The 23,945-nt window shown below is 42.7% G+C and overlaps 1 protein-coding gene across 1 annotated transcript; it reads right to left on the bottom strand.

Annotated features, from left to right (window-relative positions):
* Positions 1-6,940: 6,940 nt before the first annotated feature.
* On the bottom strand, positions 6,941-14,021 carry CCL18 (C-C motif chemokine ligand 18). Its single transcript, NM_001032853.1, is given in 3 exon segments — positions 6,941-7,031; positions 7,424-7,535; positions 13,958-14,021. Coding segments are annotated over 3 exon segments (267 nt in total).
* Positions 14,022-23,945: the final 9,924 nt, after the last annotated feature.

The raw sequence follows: 23,945 nt of genomic DNA, 5'->3' as shown, positions 1-23,945 counted from the left end.
CCAATTTTGAGATATTCCTCCTCTAGCCCATCATAGCAAACCAGCTAGGGCAAGTGTGGGGGCATTATCCGGAATCATGACAGTAGCATCCTCTGCCTTGATGAAGCCGTAGAGTCTCATCCTTTCTTCCCCTAAGGGCTCTCAACATCTGATGACTGACACCACTGGCCCATGAACTTTCAAATATTTCAAATAGATCTAGGATTTAGTTCACATCTCAACAACATGAATATTGCATGAATCCCTCATATATAAGATGAATACTAAACTGACAGCCTATTATAATTGGGGGAAAGGAAAAGCAAAAGATTCTAATAGACTGCAAGTTCACATCGGCTGGGCCTCTTTCCCTGGTTAACCTCTTTTTTAAGGGGAAGTGGCAGACAAAGTAGGGTTCACTAACTAGTCCACATGTTGCCCTTCATGGCATTTGCACTGGGCTCTTGTGGCTAATTCTGGCCAATGAATTGTAAGATTAAGTGAAGCATGTCACTTCTGGACCAAGACAGTTAAAAGCAGTATGCCTTTTCTGTCTTCTTTCTCATTCCAGAATCTATAGCTACAGGATGGAATCATCTGAATTCCTGAGTCACCACCTGGAGGAGAGCTGCTCTAGAATCAGTACTGCTCAGAGTGTAGTTCATGGGTCAGCAGCATCGGCATCACCTGAAACCTCATTAGAAAGGCAGAATCTTGAGCCTTACCTGAGATCTTAGAAACAGAGTCTCAGGTGGAACCCAGGAATCTGTGTTTAAACAAGCCCACCAGGGGATTCCGATGCAACCAAATTTTGAGAACCAGTGATCTAGCCCACATTAGATTTTGTGTGAACGGAAAACTTTTACCTTGTTTTTCCACTGGGGGTTTGTTTGTTATCTAGGTACAACCTATGCTATCCTTACTGTCATAGAGTAAAAACATAAAATGTTTAACTTTTCTTCAATCATCAGCTCCACCTTAACATCGTGGGCAGATTCCATCATGTTTTGGTCACGTTAGTTATTAAAATTCCTTCAGTTTAGAACTCTAATCTTAAATTTGACTTAAATTACATTTCTACTTCTTCCTTTCTCCTTGCCCTCCACCAGAGCAAAACAGGCTCTGGTAGTTGGAGTGTGATGAAGCATTAGTTTGGTTCTGAGATACCCTCTCTCCTTCTCCTTTTAACTCCTCTGGCATATTGCGAAGAGGGGTGATCTGTGTGGGGTAATATAAAGAGAAAATGTTGCTGGATGTGGTGGTTTGTACCTATAATCCCAGTGCTTTGGGAGGCCAGGGCCAGAGGAACACTTGAGGCCAGGAGTTGGAGACCAGCCTGGGCAACACAGTGAGATCCTGTCTCTACCAAAAAAAAAAAAATTAAATTAGCAGGCATGGTAGTGTGCAGCTATAGTCCTAGCTACTCAGGAGGCTGAGGCAGGAGGATGGTTTGAACCTAGGAGTTCTAGTCTGCAGTGAGCTGTGATCACACCACTGTACTCCAGCCTGGATGACAGAGCAAGACCCTGTCTCTAAAAGAAATTTTTTTTTAGTTTTTAAAAGAGAAAAAAAATTCTTTTAATGTCTTTTAGATGTAGTCCCTGTCCCCACTGCTAGGTTATCCCTGCATCTTTTTAAAAAATATTGAAATTATGGGCAATGCATGTATATTTTCCTCAGATGGATGGGCATTCCTGAGGGTCCTCTCTCTGCATAGCTTCTTAGGTGAGAGATCCCACCCTGGCCCAACATCTTTCACCTCTCTCTTCTGCTCACACCACTGGCAGCATACCCTGGGCCTTTGCTGGCCTGGAAGACACCGTTGAGCATGTTACACAAAAGCACCGTGGAGCACACCTAGCCCTGTGCAAGTGCAAGACCTTACAGGTGATGGGCAGACTGCCTTTCAGGACCTTCTTGCCCACACATCCAGGGGCCTTTGTAGACAGCAGCCCTGAGACCACCCCACCAGCTACTGCTGTTAAGACCCTTGTCAGCTAAGCAGTGGATCTCCTGTTGGTAGGATGAGCACTTTAAGACTCAAAGGGGATACTGTTAATAATTATGTTGGCACAACTGGCATAAACTGGGTCATTTCCCAGACAAAATGGGACATGTGATTCCCCCGACCTCTGTGGAGGGTCATGGGAGGATGGCTCGAGCCCAGCTCCCTCCCGCAGGATCACTCGGCCAATGGAAAGTTCATTCCGTGTAATGGGAGAGCAGCCTCCGGCAATCCTTTTCCCTGCTTTGGTTCCTATCTCCTGTTTTCTTCTCCCCTGCTCATTTTGGCTCAGGCAAATCATGAGGTTCACTGTGTAAGCTGACATCCAGCTGGAAAATGAGTTGCCTTGCTTGCAGGCACTTCCAGTTTGTACAAGTTACCCTCTGGAGACCCCTTCATCGGGCTTCAAGAGCAGTTAGAAGTAATGACCTCTCCTTCACAAAGGTGGAACCCACTAGGCTGGCCACTTTCTTTCCTCTTCTTACGTCTACAATGCCCTGGAAGGATTGTCTGGCCCCAGTTGTTAGTGACTTAGTTTAGAATATAAAGTCTATAGTGAAAACTTAGTCTTGGATTTGGGAACTAGCCACCATTTGCGGGGCAACAGGGTATATCTCAATCTAAATCCTTTTACAAAAGCAGTAAAATAATTCAGGAAAGACCAGGCACAGGGACTCAAGCCTGTAATCCCAGCACTTTGGGAGGCCAAGGTGGGCAGATCACCTGAGGTCAGGAGTTCAAGACCAGCCTGGCAAACACGGTGAAACGCTGTCTCTACTAAAAAATGCAAAAATCAGCTGGGCGTGGTGGTGCGTGCCTGTAATCCCAGCTACTCAGGAGGCTGAGGCACGAGAATCACTTGAATCCAGGAAGCAAAGGTGGCAGTGAGCTGAGATCATGCCATTACACTCCAGCCTGGGTGACAAGAGCAAAAACTCTGTCTCAAAAAATAATAATGACAATAATGATTATTATTGTACAGGAAAATACAGAATGGCAAAGGGGTATATTATTACTGCATTATTAATGTAAAAATTGAGTATAATGTTGAATAAAGTAAGAAAATCCCTAAGACAACTGGTATATAACAGGAGAGTCTGGACTGAACTCCCAGTTTGGGAAGAACATGTCTGGTATGATGTAATCACAGGCAGGGGATTGGTCATCTGCACATATCAAGACAGAATTAATATGAGAAAGTTACATACATTTGGTAGATACCAGTTGGGTCCCATCGTCTTTCTCTCTTTCTTTCTCTTTTATCCTTAAACGATTCTTTGGAAAAGCAACCCCTCTGGTAGTCTGTGTGGTTTTGAGCCCATCAACATTGCTTATTATAGACATTGGCCAGCTCAAACAAATCAGCAAATCCACTTACCTGGCCACAAAGACGAATTAAGATATAGGTTGGCAAACTTGCTCTGTAAAGGACCAAATAGTAACTATTTCAGGTTTTGTGGGTTATACAGTCTCTTTCACAACTACTCAGCTCTGCTTTGTCGTATGAAAATACGATTCCTTTCAGGTAAGGAGTCCTTGCTAGACTGTGGGCTATAAACAATGCACAAACAAATGAGCCCAACTGCATTCTAATAAAACTGTTTTATGGACGCTAAAACTCAAATTTCATACAATTTTCATATTTCTCAAAATATTCTTCTTTTGGGTGTTTTCAATCACTTAAAATATAAGAACTTCTTAGCTTGCAGGCCATACAAAAACAGGTAGTAGGCCTAATTGGGCCCAATGGCCATAGTTTGCTGACCCTTGGGTTAAGAGATGGGCTCTTAATCCAAGCCAGCCAGATCAATAAAAGTGGAACTCAGGCTCTTGACTCAAAATATGAAGATACAGACATTGTCTTCCCAATTTGCTCTGGAAGTTTCCGGAAACTATTCTGCCAACAGAGTAACTAGGATGAATATAGTAACTTCGTTCTAGGATGGAGCTCTCAAATGTAGGCAGATCAGAAATTCAGAAAGACGTGTATAGTCTACAGTGAAACAAGAACCACTGAATCAAGTTTTGCCTGCAACTAATTCTATTTCTTGAAGCTTCAGTTATGTGAACTAACAAATTCCCTTTATCATTTAAGCCAGATTGAGTTATTTTTCTGACACTGTGACTTAAACCATCCCTAACTGACATGGACTGCAGTGTTGTAAGTATAGGTCCCCAAACGTGGAACTGGCTGAGGGCAGTAGCTAAGGTCAAAATCAGCGGGGATACCTCTAGTTAGCAAAACAACCGGTTACCCCCATGGCCTGTTACATATTCTAAGGCCATCTTCCAGCCAAAGTTTTATCAAAACGGAAAATTCAGGGTATTGGAGACTATTTCTTGCATCAGTCTTCATAAGGCCCATTAAGAAAGAAATTAACTTACTTCGAAACTGATTCATCTGATAGCAGAGAAGGGGGGAAAAAGTAGTTTTTTAAAGAAATGTACTTTCTGCTTGCTGCCTGAAAACCAAGCTATGTAAGAATCCAGTGATCTGGAGCTTGCAGACTAGAAGAGCAGAGTGCTCCACTCCAAGCTAATGTTAATATCAGCAAAAATGAGGAGGTGAGAGATTAGGCAGGACAGGAAAGCAGGTTCTGAAGCAGCCCAATCCACCTCCTTCTCAGATCCCACCTTGTAAATATTTATCTTGATGATAAAATGAATGTATTGGTCAGTTATCCAGAAAAACAGAAACAATAGACTATTTCTATCTAAAGATATAGATTGGATACCAATGTTTATATATATATACCCTGAGATATTTATTAGGGGAATTGGGCTGCCACAATTATGGAAGCCAAGAAGTCCTACCATCTGCAAGCTGGAGAACAACAGGAAAGCCAGTGGTGTGATTTGGTCCAAAGGCCTGAGAACCAGGGCAGCCGAAGTTGTCAGTTCTGGTCCAAGTTCACAGACCTGAGAAGGGGTCAGGAAGGGGAGGTGATGGTACAAGTCCCTGTCTGAGTCTGAAGACTCAAGAATCAGGAGCGTGGATGTCAGAAGGCAGGAGAAGATGGATGTCCCAGTTCAAACGCAGACAGCAAAGTCACCCTTCCTCGGCCTTTTTGTTCTATTTGGGACCTCAGTGAATTGGATGATGCCTGCCTGCATTGGTGAGGGCAGATCTTCTTTAGTGTTCTGATGCTAATCTCTTCTGCAACACCACACAGACACACTCAGAAATGATGTTTATCAGCTATCTGGGTATCCCTTAGCTTAGTCCAGTTGTCGCATAACATTAACCATCACAATGAACAGCTGTGCTCTTCGTGAAGGTGCAGCTGTATTCATCAGAGGCAGGGAGCTAAAGAGGGCAGCCTTCACGCCTGTGTCATTGTTTCACCAGCAGGGGGCAATGTGGAGTTAATACAACGGGGAACCGATGGGCGGTGGAAGGGATGACCACAGAGCTCCCAGTGCTGTGCTGGAAGAGACATGTTAAAAACCCAGTTCTAGAAATAACTGTATCTGATAGATTTGCTGCTTATGATTAACCATCCAACGGAATGAACCAAAAATAACTAGATCAGATGTCTTCAAAAACTGGAAGAAAGTTGCTTTGCCTCTGAAACCCTAACGCTGGCTCAAAACAGCCTATGACCGCACACCAACAGTGATTCTCAAACTCGGCTGTGCATTAACATCTCCTGGGGAGTTTTTAAATCACTGATGCTGGGCCCCACATCAGTCCAATTAAATTCGTAACTTTGGAGGTGAGGCCCTGGCACTGGACTTTTTTAAAGCTCTCCTAAGTGATTCTAATGTGAATTCAAGGTTGAGAAGCCCTGTTCTACATTTAAGCCAATCAATAGACATCTCCAACAGGAAGCAGACACCTCCATAAGCGGTATTCCTTCTTCGGAGGATTGCCAGATACAATTTAGGATACCCTGTTAAATTTGAGTTTCAGGTAAAGAACAAATCATTTTTTGTACAAGTAGGTCCCAGATATTGCATGGGATATGCTTACACTAAATAAGTATCCATTCTGTATTTTTATTTGCTAACTCCGGCCACCCAGCCCCAAGCCTCATGTCAGCTAGTCATGGAAAACATCCTCCCCAAAAGCAGAGTGGGGAACAAAGATAACATGACCAAGGCGTTCAGCCAACTTCCAGATAAGGAGTCCTTGCTAGACTGTGGGCGATGTTTCCCAGACTTTCACTGATGTAAGTACTTACCCCAAAACCCAGCACTTGGTAAGTCCTCAACAGATGTTAGCCATCATTCTTGAGGAAAGCTTTGTTTATGAAAATGAGCTTGTGTACATAAATATGCATTGCAGTGTCATCTTGATATTCATTTCAGTAGAAAATTTTTCTATTGCATTTCAGTTACAATGTGGTTTATAAAATAATGGTGTCTGTTTCAACTTTTCAGGAAAATATCTCCACGGAAACGTCTGGTATGACCGTAGAAGTGTTCGGTCCCTATCTTGTAGTTTCTGCCCCTTTTCATATTTTCCCTACTCCTCCCCCAGAATTCCTGTCAATCTGTGATTCCAATTAGTGAAACCAAATCAATAGAGTTGTCACAATGAGAATTCTGGTTTACCTTTTATATAAGTACTGCCAATATATTAAAAGGTAATGCTGAGCAAAACCATTCAATAAGCATTTGTCATTTGAAACATATGTCTGCTGAGAAAGCTAATCACACTGATTAATCCACACATTGAATGTGCAAAGAGTTGAAGGGAAAGGGTGATAAGGACAATGTCATGAGATGTCAGAGAAAATACTCATTTCATAATGCAGTTCAACAATAGAAATCAATTTCAAAATGAAATATGATGCATAAACTAAGATTAACGTTAGTTAATGTGGCTGGACATAGCAGACGGGACTCTTAGAAGAGGTGGCCTCCAGGGTGGCAGGGTCACTGCCCTGGCTCAGGCTCCTGCTCCCTCCTGGGCCCACCAAGGTCACTGGGTCCTCGCAACTTCCAGGCCCCTCAGGCAATCAGCTTCAGGTCACTGATGTATTTCTGGACCCACTTTTTGTTGGGGTCAGCACAGATCTGCCGTCTTTTCTTGGTGAGGAGGCTGTGGAGAAGGGAGGAAGAGTTAAGAACTGACGAATTCATCAGGGGAATCCTATGGCCTCTGCATCCTTCTATGTCCCAGGCATCTCAGGGCCTGTCCTCACGCCAGTAAAATTTCCCCTTAACTTCGGGGTTCACAGGCCTTCCCCAAGTGTCTCAGATGGGGTTCCTCAGGAAGCCAACTTCCCGTTGTCATGTCTGCTCTCTTCCCTCTGCCCAGGGGCAGGCTCTTCAGGACTCTGCAGGCCCCAGGCCAGGTCAGAAAACACTGCAGGGGCCTCCCCTGGAGTCCTTCTCCTTGATGGGCCTTAGAGAGCTGAGTACTCTGAGGGGACCTCACCCCAGACCTCCCAGCCTCCCTCCCGAGGGGTGGGCAGGAGCACTGGCACTTACATGACACCTGGTTTGGTGCACTGGGGGCTGGTTTCAGAATAGTCAACTATAAACTTTTGTGGAATCTGTCGGGAGGTATAGACGAGGCAGCAGAACTCTTTCTTGGTACCCACTACAGGAGATAGGACAGAAAGATCCCAAGTCATTGTTCACAAGGCAAGCCAGCTGCTTCTGGTCCCTTTCCTTGAGAGTCAGGAAGAACTGGGAGACATCACCGCTTGGGGTGGGGATGTGGGGACAAAGAGATCCAGAAGGAAGCTGGCATTTCTTCTTTCCCCCGAGATTTTAATTTCTGCATCTTTCTCTTGGTATTGCTCATTCTCTGTCTTGGTTCTGGGTCTCTATGTCTCTTTACTGGAAATTTAGTTTTCTGAACAAACTATTTTCCATCCCATCTCTCCTTGGGGAGTTCCATCTGAGTTCATAAGGAGAGCCAAGGCCCCACCACTGAGAACCAGTTGGACCTGATCTTGTCAAAATCCCCATGGGCCTCCATTTTCTCATCCATAGAATGGGACTCACTCACTCTCCTTCTGTCTCCCAGAGCAGGAGAATAGAGTTGCTGAAACCTCTTAGGAAGAAAAATCCTCCTCGGGAAATGGTCCCTGAAATCCCTCTGAAGTTCTCTACTTGGAGGTCTCAGGGATAGACTTGGGCAGTGGGGTCCAAGCCATGGCCAGACAGTGGGGGCACAAGAGCAAAAGACAAATTCACATGGGGCAGAGCGGGTCTGAGGGCAGAAGGCGTCAGTGAAGAAAAGGACAGCAAGGGAAGCTGCGGGGGTCCCCAGGATGCTGGGCAGAGTGTGAGTTCACATGGTGGCCGGGAAGAGCTGAACTCAGGACTTGTAGCTGCTGCCTCCTTCTGGGGTCTCAGCCATGTCGTCTCTGTACAGGCAGCCTTGGGGTATTAGAAGATATAAACTTGGGGAGACTGAGGAGGAATTTTTTTTCCTTTTTTCATTTTTTAAACTTTTAAGTTTGGGGTACAAGTGCAGGCTTGTTACATAGGTAAACTCATGTCATGGGAGTTTGTTATACAGACTATTTCGTCACCCAGATATTAAGCCTAGTACCCATTAGTTTTTTTCCTTATCCTCTTTGAAGGGGAAAATTTTTCATCATGATATTGGTGTCATGCTGTGCATTGCACAAACCAGGAGGGCCTCACCACAAAGGTTCAGGTTATTTGCAAAAATGGTTCAGTCGCTCCCTTGGTGAGGAAATGGTTTCCACAGTGAGAGGAGGTGAGATGCTGGCGTCACCCTGAGACTGGGTTAGCTGGTGCCTTCTCCCAAGGGCAGATCTGTAGATAAAGTCTTTTTCCCACGGAGCAGAACCTTCTGATAGTCTCCCCAGCTGTTCCGACAGCATAGATGTGCCATGGACGATAATGCCAGAAAATCGTGAGAAGCACAACCCCAGAGAAAAGCATGCCCTGGATGGAGACAGCAGAACTGGGGAAATGCTACAGGAGGGGCGAGATTGAGGTTGGCCTATCAGACATTGGCTCACTGAACCTCTATAATATGCCAGTTCCTGGGTTAGCTGGGTTAACTGGCAGCTAATAGGAATGATGAGCCTTAAAGAGTTGTTACTCTTTGATCAGCAAGGTGCTCTGCCAGGGATCTGTCCTATGGACATAAACATAAAGATGAACAAAGTGTTTGTCACAGCTTATTTGTAACAATTAAAAGATGATGTACAATTAAATAAAGTATGGCATATTCACCTCTTGTAATAATAATTAGTCCTTAAAACTGAAAAAGTAAATAAATCAGAGCCAGGCATGGTGGCTCATGCCTGTAATCCCAGCACTTGGAGAAGCCAAGGTGGGAGGACTGCTGGAACCCAAGAGTGTGAGACCAACCTGGGCAACATAGTGAAAACCTGTCTCTATAATTTTTTTTAAGTAGCTGGGCATGCCTGTAGTTTCAGCTACTTTGGAGGCTGAAGCAGGAGGGTTGCTTCAGTCCGGGAAGTCAAGCCTACAGTGAGCTCTGATCATGCCACTGCACTCCAGCCTGGGCAATAGAGTGAGACCTTGTCTCAAGTAAATAAATAGATAAAGAAATAAATTTAAACAGGTAGTCCTCCCCAAGTTTGTTCAACAGCTCAATTGTGTCATCAAGAACTCAGGCTTCTTAAAACATCTCCCCTTCCCCCATCATTTCGTTGGCTTTTCTTATTTGAGCTTGTCACCTCGTGGTCACAAAATGGCTGCTGCTTTCTCAGTCATCACATCCTCACAATGTCTCATCCACAAGCATACGAGGGGGTCTCATAGGAATACAGGAAGAGCAATGTTACTAGTGTTTTTATTTCAAATAGCTTTTTATATGATTTGTCATGTGAACTATAGATTACACTGAAAAGTAGTAAAGCTAATTTTGAAAACATATAAAATACAGAAAAGAATAAAAATTCATTTAGGATCTCAAAGGTGGGTAGGCAGCAGGCAAATGGAGGCAAGAATTTTTTTCTACATTCCCTATTGTGGCATATATGCATTCTGATGCAAAATCTGAAAAAATAAATTTCATTGAAGGTAGGAAAAATTCTAGTACCTAAACCCAGCCACTTAAAACACACACACACACACACACACACACACACACACACACACACACACACACAGTTTGGTGTATTTCTTTCCAGTGCAGTTTTTTCCTAGGCTTATGATAGTACTGTTTGCTCATTTGCTTTTTTCCTTCTTTTTACTGTGTCTGGTGGGGGAAGACATTACTGTTGTCATGATACAGGTTTTAATTTTGTATTTTTTTATTTATACAGCCATGCATCACTTAATGACAAGAATACATCTGAGGAACTTGTCATTAGTCCGTGTTGTTATTGTGGGAATATCAGAGACTTACACAAACCTAGATGGTGTAGTCTGCCATACACCTGTGCTGCATGGTACAGCCTGTTGCTCCTAGTCTACAGTTGCACAGCATGCCACTGTACTGAATACTGTAGGCAACTGTAATGCAATGTTAAGTATTCGCATATCTAAACATATCTAAACATAGAAAAGGTATAGTACAAAGACAGAATTATAATCTTATGGGACCACCGCTGTATAATATATGCAGTTTGTCGTGGACCAAAGCATTGCTATGCCATACATGACTGTACTTAACATTAAAAGACTTTTCCACATCATTCCAGTATTTTTAAGAGCTGCCTAATTTACTCAAGCCTAGTACATTAATATTATCATGTACTACTGTAACATATGTGGGTTGTTTTCAATTTTTCTTTTTTTTTTTTCAGATGGAGTCTCACTCTGTTGCCCAGGATGGAGTACAGTGGTGTGATCCCAGCTCAGTGCAACCTCCACCTCCCAGGTTCAAGCGATTCTCCTACCTCAGCCTCCTGAGTAGCTGGAACTACAGGCATGTACCACCACATCCAGCTAACTTTTGTATTTTTAGTAAAGATGGGGTTTCACCATGTTGGCCAGGCTGGTCTCGAACTCCTGACCTCAGGTGATCAGCTTGCCTTGGCCTCCCAAAGTGCTAGGATTACAGCTGTGAGCCACTGCAACTGGCCAATTTTTCACTGTTATAAATCATGCCAAACATCTGTATGCAAAAAACTTTCTCCATAAGTGAGGTTATTTCTATAGGATATTTTCCTAGCTGTAGGTTTCCTGGGTGAAAAAATAAGGGTATCTAAGGCTCCTGATCTATATAGACACCCCATATGTAATGCATATTCATGTCTATTACCCAGTGTCAAACCCAATGATGGCATATTGTAGGGACCTACGAATGTTCGATAAATCAAACAGTGGTTAAAAGCCTGGCCCCATCATTCTTGTTATTCCCGTAGTCCAGACTTTCCCTATTCCATTTTGTCCATTTGGGTCTGGATCAAACACAACTCGAACTACTTAAGATTCTGGGGTGTCATCTTACATGTCACTTCTGTGCAATGGAAACACAACACTAGAAATATCTGTTCCATAGGAGGAAATGACCATGGTGCCATTCACAAATAGATCTGTTCTTGATAGAAGGTACCTGCTAAGCTTGGCCTCTTAGTGACACCAATTCTTGACTTCCTCCTCATGAGTTAACCATTTCTTAGAAGCACTCCGATTAACATGACATAATGGTCCTTTTCACCCAGGGTGTGGTTTAAGTGTGACTTGTGCTGCCCGGAACTCTGTGGCATCACCATTTATGTCACACCATGTGGTCAGAGGAGCTGCAGCACAGCATTAGAGATCTGCTTTGTGGAGGAAGTGTTAATCTGAAGATCTCTCCATTATATGTATGACTTCAACACTAACGTCTCACCTTCTCTCACTGTTAAAAACATTTCTGCACACTCAGCCCCAACAAGTGAGCAGCTAAGTTGCTCTTGTAAGTCCTAAACCCCTGGGGGACCCAAAGTACCCCAACATGTACAACTCAGAGCATAACACCATGCACTTAACATCTTCCCCTCTGGTCATCCCAGGCTCCAGCTCCTCATGGTTTAGAGTTGCCTGTAAAGGGTTGGAGGCATGGCTTGGACCCCAGAAGGATGTAGGCGGCAGCAAGTGCCCAGTCCTGTCTTGGCATTGCCTACACTCCTCTGCCTGCCCAACACTGAACAGGTCTTCTTTGGTGCCCTCCATCTCCTCTCCATGGCCATCAGCTCACAAGTCTCATCTGTCCCATGAGACTCTCTTGACCCTTGTCCTTTCTTCATTTTAGAGTTGTTTGCCTATGCTCTGGGCAGACTTTTAAGCCATAATCACTTAATTCTTGTGGATTAAGATCCTCTAAGTAAAATCAAAGAACTTCACAAAAGGTTTCAAAATGTTCTGGGCTATCTTCCGAGGACTTAGATATCTAACTTAGATCTGAAAGGCAGGAGAGGGCTAGAACCCATTTTTAGTTGGGAGAACTGAGGCCTAACTCAGTCATTCACAAAATGCAAACTCTGGGTCTAGTTGGTTCCTAGGGTGCGGAAGTGGCAGAGTTCCCTCAGTTCTACCGAGAAGCTCTACTCCTAGAGCGATTTACAGAAGAGGGTCTCTTGCTGGGAAAAGTCTCTGTAGACTGAAAGAAGTTCCTACCCAAAAGAGATGGAACAAAGGCCAGCGTTTCAAGAGCTATACTCCCTGAGGAGGGAGCGAGGGAGTGAGAGTAAGACAGAGGCAGAGATTTAAAAGAAACATTCAAAGTCAAGGATAAATGACTTCCTTAGTTCCTTTTGTGCCCTACTCCACAGCCCTGAGCAGCGAGGTCTTCATCAACTTCTTGCTGGTCCCTTTTCAAGGGTGGAGAAGTTTACTTGGTTTTTCTCAGGCTCTGGATGCCGATTCCCTCACAGTTAAGGCACCCCATTGTCTCCTGCCTCTGTTATGTTTCTCCAGATCCACTGCAAATTTGCTGACTCCAGCAGCCAGTGCTCTTGCCCTGGCGTAATGCGAGCACCAGTCCTTCTGTCTGCAGATAGGGCATATGGAGGAGACAACCCACGGGACAAGGGACAAGGAGCACGTAAGCACAAGTAGGAGGTGGGAGCTAATATGGACTTTAATATCCAGTGTGAAGGTAAAATGAAGGTAAAAGGAAGACATTTCCAAGCAAGCTAAAAATGGAGACTTCACTATCAGAAGACCCACAGTTACGAAAATACTAAGAGGATTCCTTTAGGCAGAAGAAAAGTGATTGCAGATGGAGCTCAGAGATGCAGAAGAATTTAAGAGAACAGGAAGAGCAAATATGTGATGAAAATTAAATGAATATTGACAGTATAAAGTAATTAAAATATAGGATTTTAATTTTAAGACCACTCACCACTGGTTTTATACTAGGCAACCAAAACTTTGCAGTGCATCTACTGGGAGGTGTAGGAGAAGCAGCAGATGCATGGGGTATGAATCTAATCTGAGGGAACAAGGGCAATGGGAGTTGCTCAGGAGAAGAAGCCCAGGCGGGTCACAAAGGAGCAAAGGGAGACAGCACAGCTCAGAGTTGAGGCCTGCAGGAAAAGAAAGCTGGAAATACTCTGGCTTCTTGTTTGTTTCTCCTTAATTTCCCAAGTCTTATCTCCATTTTAGTCTTTATTTTACCCTACAGGGAATCAAGCTCTCTGAATAATCTATTCCTTTCTCCTAACTCTCCTTGGGAAATTTTTTTTCTAATCGATTAAATCATAGATAGCTGAGAAGAGTATAGACATCTTTTATGTTACCCAAGGGGTTGAACTCTAGGAGACTGCTGAGGTCATTGTAAAACTTACCAGCACCAGAGAACTAAATAGACCTAGATTCTACCTCATGCTAATAACCCAGTGAATTAGACTTCAACCATCTCATTTATCTCAGTAGGATAAAACTTCTCTGACTCCCATCCTGCCACCCAGATCGATAGACTGCTTTTCAACCTTCTTGAAGAAAACCATGATGTCATTTTGAAACCCCATTGGAGGATCCCTAATTTCACACGGGGGTTTTCAGGCCACAGCACCTGGAAGATGTGGCCTGACTTCTGCCCAGGGAGCCATCAAAGCACATGGATGACAGACTCACCTTGTGCACAGGAGCAGAGGGCCACGGTGCAGAGGACAAGGAGGGCAGCTGCAAGGCCCTTCATGATGCTGGGCAGGCAAAGAAGTGGTCAGAGCGAGCTGGGGCTTGGAAATTCACAACTCCTGGCCTCCTTCTGGGGTATGAGCTGTCATCTCTCCTTTTTATAGGCAGTCCTGGACCATGGGAACATTGGAGGTGCTGATGCAAGACATTTTAACTATGGTGGTGTCATGTGAGTTCTCAGCCCAGGGTTGCCTATGGTTACTTGAAAGGTTTAGGGTACACAAACGAGTGGTTCACTTGTTGGTTGAGGTGCTTATGGGGAAGTTGTATCTCCATATGGGTGACTAGGAGTTGGAAGCACCCAGGAATTATGCTTAGGATTATGCATAATCATGTGATTATGTTTTCACATGACAGATATTTCTCAGAAATGAGTGGTCACAGCCTCCTTTGGTAGAGCAGAATGCTTTAATGGATTTTCACAATTGTTCTTCCTTTTAATAGAGTCACATGCTTCAATCTTTTATATACAGTTAGGCCTTTTGTGATCTAATGAGAAATCTTCCCCATCCTAAGGCAATAAAGATATCCTCCTTTGTTAACTTGTAGAAGCTTTATTGTTTTAGCATTAATATTTAAATTACAATCCATCTGGAGTTGATTTTTATGTTTGGTGTGAAGAAGGGTTCAAGATTTATTTTTTGCCACATGAATACCCAATGGACCTTGGCAACTCATTGGTAAATCCATTGTATAAGTCAGGATTCCCCAGAGACACAGAACCAATGGTGTGTGTATACAAAATAAGAAATTAGAGAATTGGCTCATTTAATTATGAAGGCTGACAAGTTCCAAGATCTGCAGGGTGAGCTGGCAAGCTGGAGACCCAGGAGAGCTGCTAGTGTAGTCCCAGTTTGAGTTCAAAGGCTGACAATGGGCAGGCTTAAGGCCCAGGAAGAGATGATGTTTCAGTTTAAGTTCAAAGGCAGGAGAAAAACCCATGTCCCAGTGTGAAAGCAATCAGGCAAGAGGAATTCCCTCTTACAGGCAGGAGGGTCAGCCTTTTTGTTCTATTCAGACCTTCAACTAATTGAATGAAGCCCACCACATTAGAGAAGGCAATCTGCTTTACTCAGTTTATTGATTTCAATGTAAATCTCATCCAAAAATGCCCTCACAGAAACATCCAGGGTAATGATTGATCAAATGTCTGGGTACCTCATGGCCCAGTCAAGTTGACATGTAAAATTAAACATCACAATTATCATTTTCCTTTTGTTTTGCGGTGCCATGTTGGATCCATACACGTGTGGTCTGCTTTTGGAATTTCTGTTCTGTTCCAATGGTTTATTTTCTTATCCTTGTGCTAATATATTATGTTAATTTGTTTTTCACTTTAAAGGAGATATCCCTGTATGCCCCTGACAACTGAACCCACAAAACCTTTGCTGAAATGACAAGTCCATAAATATTTATAAGATTTATCTCCCACCTCATGGAATACGTATGTTTTTTCTTTTTCTTTTTCTTTTTCTTTCTTCTTCTTCTTCTTTTTCTTTCTTCTTCTTCTTTTTTTTTTTTTTTTTTTTTTTGAGATGGAGCTTTGCTCTTGTTGCCCAGGCTGGAGTGCAATGGCACAATCTTGGCTTGCTGCAACCTCCACCTCCCGGGTTAAAGTGGTTCTCCTGCCTCAGTCTCCCCAGTAGCCAGGATTACAGGCATGCACCGCCATGCCCAGCTAATTTTGTATTTTTAGTAGAGATGGGGTTTCTACATGTTGGCCAGGCTGGTCTTGAACTCCCAACCTCAGGTGATCCACCCGCCTTGGCCTCCCAAAGTGCTGGGATTACAGGCAGGAGCCACTGCACCCAGCCAGAATACATATGTCTTACATGGTGTCCAACATATGGCCACTTCTTGTCCATCATGCCCTATCAGCAGGATGTCACCCATGTAACAGATCACTGTGTTGTTTTGAGAGATACATGAAAATTCAGATCTCTTCAGACTATAGTATGCAGAAGATGAGAGTTAACAGTCCAAGGGAAAACTGTAAATGAATATTTTCCATTCACGTGAATGGGAACTTATTCTCTTTCCTACTTGTTATGGGACAGAATGCATTTGCCAAATCAATCAAAGTACATAACAAATCAATCAATCAAATCAAAGTACATAACATGTACTTAATACCTGGCATGAGTCAGCACCTGGTTATAGAAGCTGCAATCAGGCTACTACCTGGTTGAGCTCACAGTGTTCCACAGTCATTCTCTAGGATCCATCCAGTTTCTGCAGAAGCTAGACTTGCAAATTAAATAGATATGATAATAACCATTTTCCTTGCATTTTTTATATCCTTAATGGTGGCATTAGTTTCCACCATCCCCTCCACTAGGTTGCAATATTATTTCCAATCTACTCTCTTTTCCTGGGAGAAGAGGACAGTTTCAGAGATTTTCACTTCATCTTCCCTCTAGGGATGCTTATTCTATTAACCATTGCCACAACTCTCCATGGGTCAAGACCCCTTGATTGTCACTCCAGCCTTGCTGGCTATAATGATATTTAGAACCCCTTGGCTTCTGTTTGTTAAATGCTGCTACCTAGCCTCTATTGCTTCAAGGTGAGAGAGCTTCACTGCTTCAAGGAGAGAGGGCCCCACTGCTTCAAGAAGAGAGAGCTATCAATGGGCCAAGTTTTGTGACAGTCACTTTTACCATCAGCCCTAGTCTATAAAGAAGGCTGGACCACTAACTTCTTAGAGATGCTGGTGCTCCTCTTACCAGGGAGTCCTGGTGGCTTTGGTGAAGAGTGCATTCCCATGGAACATAATCTGGTGAGTCTTTTGGTCTCCCGTAATGTATCCACTCCAGCATGACCACTTCCATGACTCTTTTAATCCCTTCCTTCTCCATCTGTCATGGCAATTAGGGTATTTTAACTTCACTCAGCATGAGCCATTGCTTTCTCAGGCTTCTGGAGCCTTTCTGGCAACAAATCTGTATCAACCCCTGGGTCCTTGTCAAGAGGTGACAGCCTATACCCAGAAAGAATACTCCCAAGTCAGTAAGTTGTCTCTTATAGAGGCTTATATTCCAACTCCTTTTATCAAGCACCCTCAAAATCCAAACCCAAGTCTACTTCCCCTGCTCAGGCTGATGCATGCTTGCTAAATTTTGCTACTGCTTTAGAGTATTTTTCTCCCTTATTAAGAATATAATTTATTGACACAAGAATGTGTTACCAGAAGATACGGAAAATATGAATGGTTTTATTTCTACCAAGGAATTAGATCAATAATTAAAAACCTTTATTAGAAAACATCTTCATACCTAGGTGGCTTCATAAGCAAGTTCTACCAAATATTTATGGAAAAAATAATGGAAAGATAGCCTTTTTAACAAATAGTACCTGAGCAATTGGACGTCAAAGACCAAAAAACAAATCTCAACATAAACTTCACACCTCGTGCAAAAATTAACTCAAAATGGATCATAGACTTCATGACCAGGGTGATTCAAACTCCCATTAAAGTTGGAGAAGTCAAATAAACTGGGACATGTGTGTTATGTAAGACAAGACATTTAGAAAAAAATAAGAATTGAGCCCAAGAGGTGGAAGTTGCAGTGAGCTAAGATTGCGCCAGTGCACTCCAGCCTGGGTGACAGAACCAGACTCTGTCTTAAAAAAAAAATAAAATAAAATAAAAATAAAATAAATAGGAAAAATAATTTTAGGACCTAGGACTAGGTAAAAAAAAATTCAGATTTGATACCAAAAGCATGCATAATCCATAAAAGAAAAAAGCAACACGTTAGATTTCATCAAAATTTTAAAATCTTGCTGTTCAAAAAGACCTTGTCAAGAGAATGAAAAGACAAATTACAGACTGGGAAAAAGTAATTGTAAACCACTTAACTGACAAAGGACTTGTATTCAGAATATATAAATAATTCTCAAAACTCGAAAGTAAGCAAATGTACCATTCAGTTAGAAAATGAGCAAAAAACATGAACAGACTGAAGAGAATACACAGACGGCAAATAAGTAACGGTATTTTGATTGCGTGGGGTTTTAAAGTCCTTATTTTAAAGATACATACTGAAATATTGTGGTAGTCAGAATAACATTTCCCCCAAAAGAATGTCCGCATCCTAATCCCTGAGACCTGTACACAGCAAGAAGGAATTAAGGTTGCTAATCACTGACTTTGAGATCGGGAGAATATCCTGGAGTATCTGAGTAAGCCCAGCATAATCACAAGGATCCTTATAAGGGAGGAAGGAGTGTCAGTATCAGATTGACACAATGTGAGAAGAACTGGACTATCCATTGCCCACTATAGCCAACCCATGTGGGCAGCCTCTAACAGCCAATAAAGGCAAGAAATTGGATTCTTCCCTACAGCCTCCAAAAACAATTGCCACCCCACTAACAGCTTGGTTTTAGCCCAGTGAGGCCCATTTCAGACTTTTGACCTCCAGAACTGTAAGAGAATAATTCATGTGGTTTTAAGCCTCTACATTTGTGGTAATTTGTTACGGAAGCAATAGAAACTAATATAAATATTTAGAGATAAAATAATGCTATTTTAATGCTATAATAAATATTTAGAGATAAAATAAAATAAAAAGATGGCCATATTTCTTTGATACTTCTCTCATTGATAGGTGAGATCTAGGTTCTCTCTCCTTGAATCTGGACAGGCTTGTGACTGTTTTCACCAACAGACTGTAGTGGAAGAGATACGCTGTGACTTCTGTGGCTAGGTCATAAAAGGCCATGAGTATGACCCTAGTTTACTAGGAGCACTCAACTTTGAGTCTCAAGGCTGCCATCTTGAAAGGGCATGTTGACAGCTCCAGTTGACAGTCCCAGAGGAGCCTGTCCTTCAAACATCCCAGTCCAGGCGCCAGATGTGTGAATGAAGAAATCATCTTAGAAGAGGATCTTCCAACCCAGATAGTGAAGGTTACTTATAATAGACTATTGTGACATCATCAGTTAAATCACATCTGTATAGTCCGAGCAGTTGTGAAAGAGCATCAGCACCTTCCACTCTACAGGAGAGAAATAGTCAGCCCGTGGTTCATAGATACATCCATCTCGTGAGAGAGCCTGTGGCCATACCAAGTCCCAATCACCCACTCACTAAGGAAATTATTTCTTCAGAACAACTTGAACAGATTGAGCAAACAATTTTCTCAGAAGTGTCCCCATTCGATGGAGAAATTGAGCTTTTTTTTTTTTTTTTAAGATTGTGTCTCACTCTGTCACCAGGCTGGAATACAGTGGCGCAATCTCAGCTCACTGCAACCTCCACCTCCCGGGTTCAAGAGATTCTCCTGCCTCAGCCTCCTGAGTAGCTGGAATTACAGGCATGCACCACCATGCCCGGTTAATTTTTGTATTTTTAGTAGAGATGGGGTTTCACCATGTTGGCCAGGCTGGTCTCAATCTCCTGACGTTGTGATCTGCCCGCCTGGGCCTCCCAAAGTGCTGGGATTACAAACGTGAGCCACCACGCCCAGCCTAAGTTAAGCTGTTCTTGCATATACTTGGATCTTCTGTGTTGACCAAAGGGTGTTGGCAACCCCTGAATTATGTAACTCCCAACATGACACTAACATTCTGATTAAAATCTTTTCCTCTAATCATCCCCAGTTTCTATCTTCCCATACAATGGAATTCTCTATAAAGAGAAGGGGCAATGGCTTGAACCCAAGAAGGAGGTGCCAGCTTCAAGTACTCAAGCTTGCTCGTCTTAGCTATGCTGACACTCAAGCCCAGAATCCCTTGCCTGCCCAGCATCACACAGGCATTTGCAACTGTCTCCTCCTATTGTGGTCCTCTGCTCCCAAACCTCCTTGGTACCATGAGAGAGTGTCATCCCTTCTGCCTTATTCAGATGTTACTCTCTTTGGCTCCAGGTGGGACCACACCAAACATGCCCTGAAAATAAAGATCACCCGAGTTGAAAATGGAGCACTCAAAACAGGAATTCGAATCGCCCTGGCCATTCTCTTCAAAAAGACTTTCTTTCAAAAAGGTCCAGGCTATCACATTCCACCAAGTGGTTCAGAGAGTGGGAGCAGGAGATGCTAATTTCCACTTTCCTGATAAGATAACTGAGGCCTAATTCGCAGAGTAACTGGCAGCTCTATTTATTTCCCACTGGTGTATGTAAGCCTAAATTCATGTCAGCTATTCCCTAGAGCCCTGTCCTATTGGTGACATGTGAGATATCCTAGCTTCATCTCTTTAGTATTGTGATATCATACGACAGACAAATTTCCCTCCCAAAAGAGATGAGCTGGAAGATGAGACATTTTAGTGAGCTAAATCCCTAAAAGGGTAAAAATAAAAATCAAAATGGAGTAATATAGACAGAGGCAAAGTAATCTGTAGAAAAGATACCTGTGTCCCAGTTCATCTGAATTCCCCAACTTTAAGAAATGCTGTGTCCTTCTAGTTCCTTCTGATCTTTTTTGGATTAAAGGGAGGGCAGGGGGCATAGAGAGGGGAAGTTGGTTTTCCTTGGCTTTTCAATAACTCAGCCTCTTGCTGTGCCTTCTCCTACAGCTGGTGTTGACTCCACAGCCTCCTACTGCTGCTTCCCTTATACCCCCAGAAGATCCCTCAAGATTTTGTAGCAGACTCTTATAAAACCTGCAGCCTGTGTTCTAAGTCCAGTGTTGTTTAAGGGTCATTCCTCTTGCCCACTCCTGAGGGAGACACTGGAGCAGCCCCCATGGGTGAAGGGAGGGGGACTGGTCACCATCCTGGGAATACCCAGCTCTCTGGGTCCATCACAGGCACAGAAGAGTCTCTGAGGTATTTTCTGAGCAGTCCAGGGTCATCAGGGAGACAGGAGAGGCTGGCCAGGGGCAGAGGAAGAGAGGGGGAAGACATGGCAGCAGGAGGGTGCTGACTGAAGAGATTCTCATGAGATACTCTTGGAAACTGGAACACTAAGGCATGGGAGCTGATTGCTGAGAAAGAGACAGACTCTGAGATAGCAAGTCAGAAAGAGAGATGGAGAGGCCACCATGGGCCCAGAAATTTCCCAGCTGGCTAGATCCTTCTTAATCTTCTGCCTTTCCCCATAGCTTCCAGACTAAAAGAGGTCAGCTGGTCTGTGCCAACCCCAGAGATGCTGAGTCCAGGAATACATCAAAACCCAGAGCTAAGTCTAAATAGCCCAGAAAAAAAAATTAAATCCATCAGTAGATTGGGGAACAGGGAGCTGAGCCAGAAGAATAGCACTTACAACCCCAGAACCTACCTCCTTTATGGTCTAATCCCCCCCATAACCAAGCCACACTTAAATTTTAATTTAATTCACCTTTATTGTGTATTTCCGATTTTGAATTGTTTTTGTTGAATGTTTTCTCTAAGAAATCACATAGTACACAGTGATTCTAGATGGTGCTGAATATTTGTGCTAAATCTTCTCTCTAGATATTGGACTAAGTCCATCAACCACAAGAATTTCTGAATATGCATTTTTCAATGAATAATTGATCTTTGCACTATGTTGTAATGTTTTTAATATAATAAAAATACTTTCCTTTATTTAAAAGTAAGCCACGGAATTCTAGCTATTATGTTGATCGCTCTCTTGAACATTAGGAATATTGGTTTGGTGGGATGAGGGAGGAAGTTGAGGAAAACTGGAAAAGTAAGAAACAACAGAAAAAAGGGAAGACATGCTACACGGTAATGTTGTCAGGCCTTACAATGGAGATAGCAGCCTAGAAAGCCAAAACTGAAATAATAACATTATAAATTAAACTATAGTTTATATTCCCTAAAATAAAATCAGCACTTTATATCATTTTTATTGAATGTTTTCTCTAAGAAATCACATAGTACACAGTGATTCTAGATAGTGCTGAATATTTGTGCTAAATCTTCTCTCAAGATATTGGACCAAATCCATCAACCACAAGAATTTCTGGATATGCACTTTTCAATGAATTTTTGATCTTTGCACTATGTTGTAATGTTATTAATATAATAAAAATACTTTCCTTTATTTAAAAGCAAGCAAAGCAAGACCTTCCTTCATATGCATCTTTACTCTTTAAAAAAATAAGTCAAACTTTCTTAAGAAAAATGAAGCTTGGCGCAGTGTCTCAGGCCTGTAATCCCAGCCCTTTGGGAGGCTGAGATAGTAGGATCACTTGAGCCCAGGATATCCAGACCAGCCTGGGAACATAGTGGGATCCCATCTCAATAAAAGAATTTAAAAATTAGCTTGGCATGGTGGCAGACACCTGTAGTTCCAGCTACTTGAGAGACTGAGATGGGCGGATCACTTGAGCCCAGGTGGTCAAGACTGCAGTGAACATGATCATGTTACTGCACTCTAGCTTTGGTGACAGAGTAGAAAAAAAAAAACAAGAAAAAAAATTTAAAATGACTTAAATTTCTTGAGAAGTTATTTTGAGTTAAGAACTTTCAAGTATTGGCTTATTTTTTTTCCTGAGAATATCACTATGATGCGTATACCCTTGTTGCCCAATTGGCAGATGAGGAAACAGGAGTCGGGAGAGTTTTACATAATTTCCCAGAACTATATAATTAGCAGTCGTGGGATTTAAACCTGGGTGCATGCCCTGTGCTCTTAACCATCAGATCTCTGCCTCTCAAGGTGTTATTACACCTAGAACAGATTTAACCTGACATTTCCTGTTCCATGATGTGAGTATTCCAGTTCCAATTAGCCAGGTCATCCTCTTGGATGGGCAAAGTCAAATGACTCAAATCCCTCCATCTATTACCACATCTTCACTTTTCTCCCGCTTATCAAGCTAAAGGTCAGAGTGCAGGCCAAGACTCTCTGCTTGCCATCTCTCTCCCTTCCCCTCCCCCCTACTCAGGTACTACTGGGGCACATCAACAAATAAGTAACCTATGTAAAATGTAACCAGATGAAGAGAACACTCCTTCTTTCTTTGATGTCACCTCCAATCACTACAAACTTTTCCCTTGGAAGGCTCTCATTTGCCTTTATGGGAGCAGCAGAGATCACAGCTCTGCTGTGATCCAATACCATTACCATTTTATGATCATGGTTCACTGCAGCCCCGATCACCCAGGCTCAAGCGAGCCTCCCACCTCAGTCTCCCAAGTAGCTGGGACTACTATAGCACTATAATACTCCCTGCCCTGGGCTATGTTTCTCTCCTCTCCCTCTCTTTTCTCTTTTTTTTTGCTTTACATCTATAGATTGGAAGGATGGGGAGAAACTTAGGGCTAGTCCTGCCATCTCCAGGGAATATTATCCCTCGAGGTAGTATGTTATGGTCTTTTTAGAATAAGAAAATAGCTTTTTGCAGCAAGATAAATCCCATTCAGCATCTTGTTAAATTACACAGAAAATTCCAGGAAGACAGAGAGGGCAGTGAAACTGCCTAATGCTGAAAAATGAAAGAAAATAATTACTCATCAAATTACTCCAGAATTTGCAAGTTTGATAGAAAATCCACATCTACTTCCCCCAATTTTTAAAGAAGATATACACAACATAAGTCAGAGTTAATGTTCTTCATATACTAAGAAGAAATTCATAAGATAGTAACAAAACATATTACACACTTAAGTGTATTGAACACTGTAATTTTGCTTCTAAATGAAATTAACGTTTCCCCCTTTCCCGGTATTCTTTCCTCACTATAGAGTTGAAAATGGCCATCCAGAGGAGGTCATGGTGTTGCTAAATCCAACAGGAAAGCAGGGGTCTTGGGGTACAAATGAAGAGTGGGCTCTATGCCAAGTCCTCCTCTATGCAGACACGGTCCAGGCTCCACTCACATTGGGATCTTTAAGTGTGCTCCCTCTGCCTTTCCAACTATTTGTATCTCTGTGTCCAAAGACTTGTGCACAAATGTTTATATAGCTTTATTCAAAATAGCCCCAAACTTTACTTTATTCAAGATATAACCCAGATGTCGTCAAGTGGTCGATAGGTGAACCA

The sequence above is a fragment of the Macaca mulatta genome, chromosome 16 (assembly GCF_049350105.2).
Source record: "Macaca mulatta isolate MMU2019108-1 chromosome 16, T2T-MMU8v2.0, whole genome shotgun sequence".
In the NCBI taxonomy this organism is placed as follows: Eukaryota; Metazoa; Chordata; class Mammalia; order Primates; family Cercopithecidae; genus Macaca; species Macaca mulatta.
The sequence above is the reverse complement of the archived record's forward strand: the minus strand, read 5'-3'. Positions and strand labels throughout refer to the sequence as shown.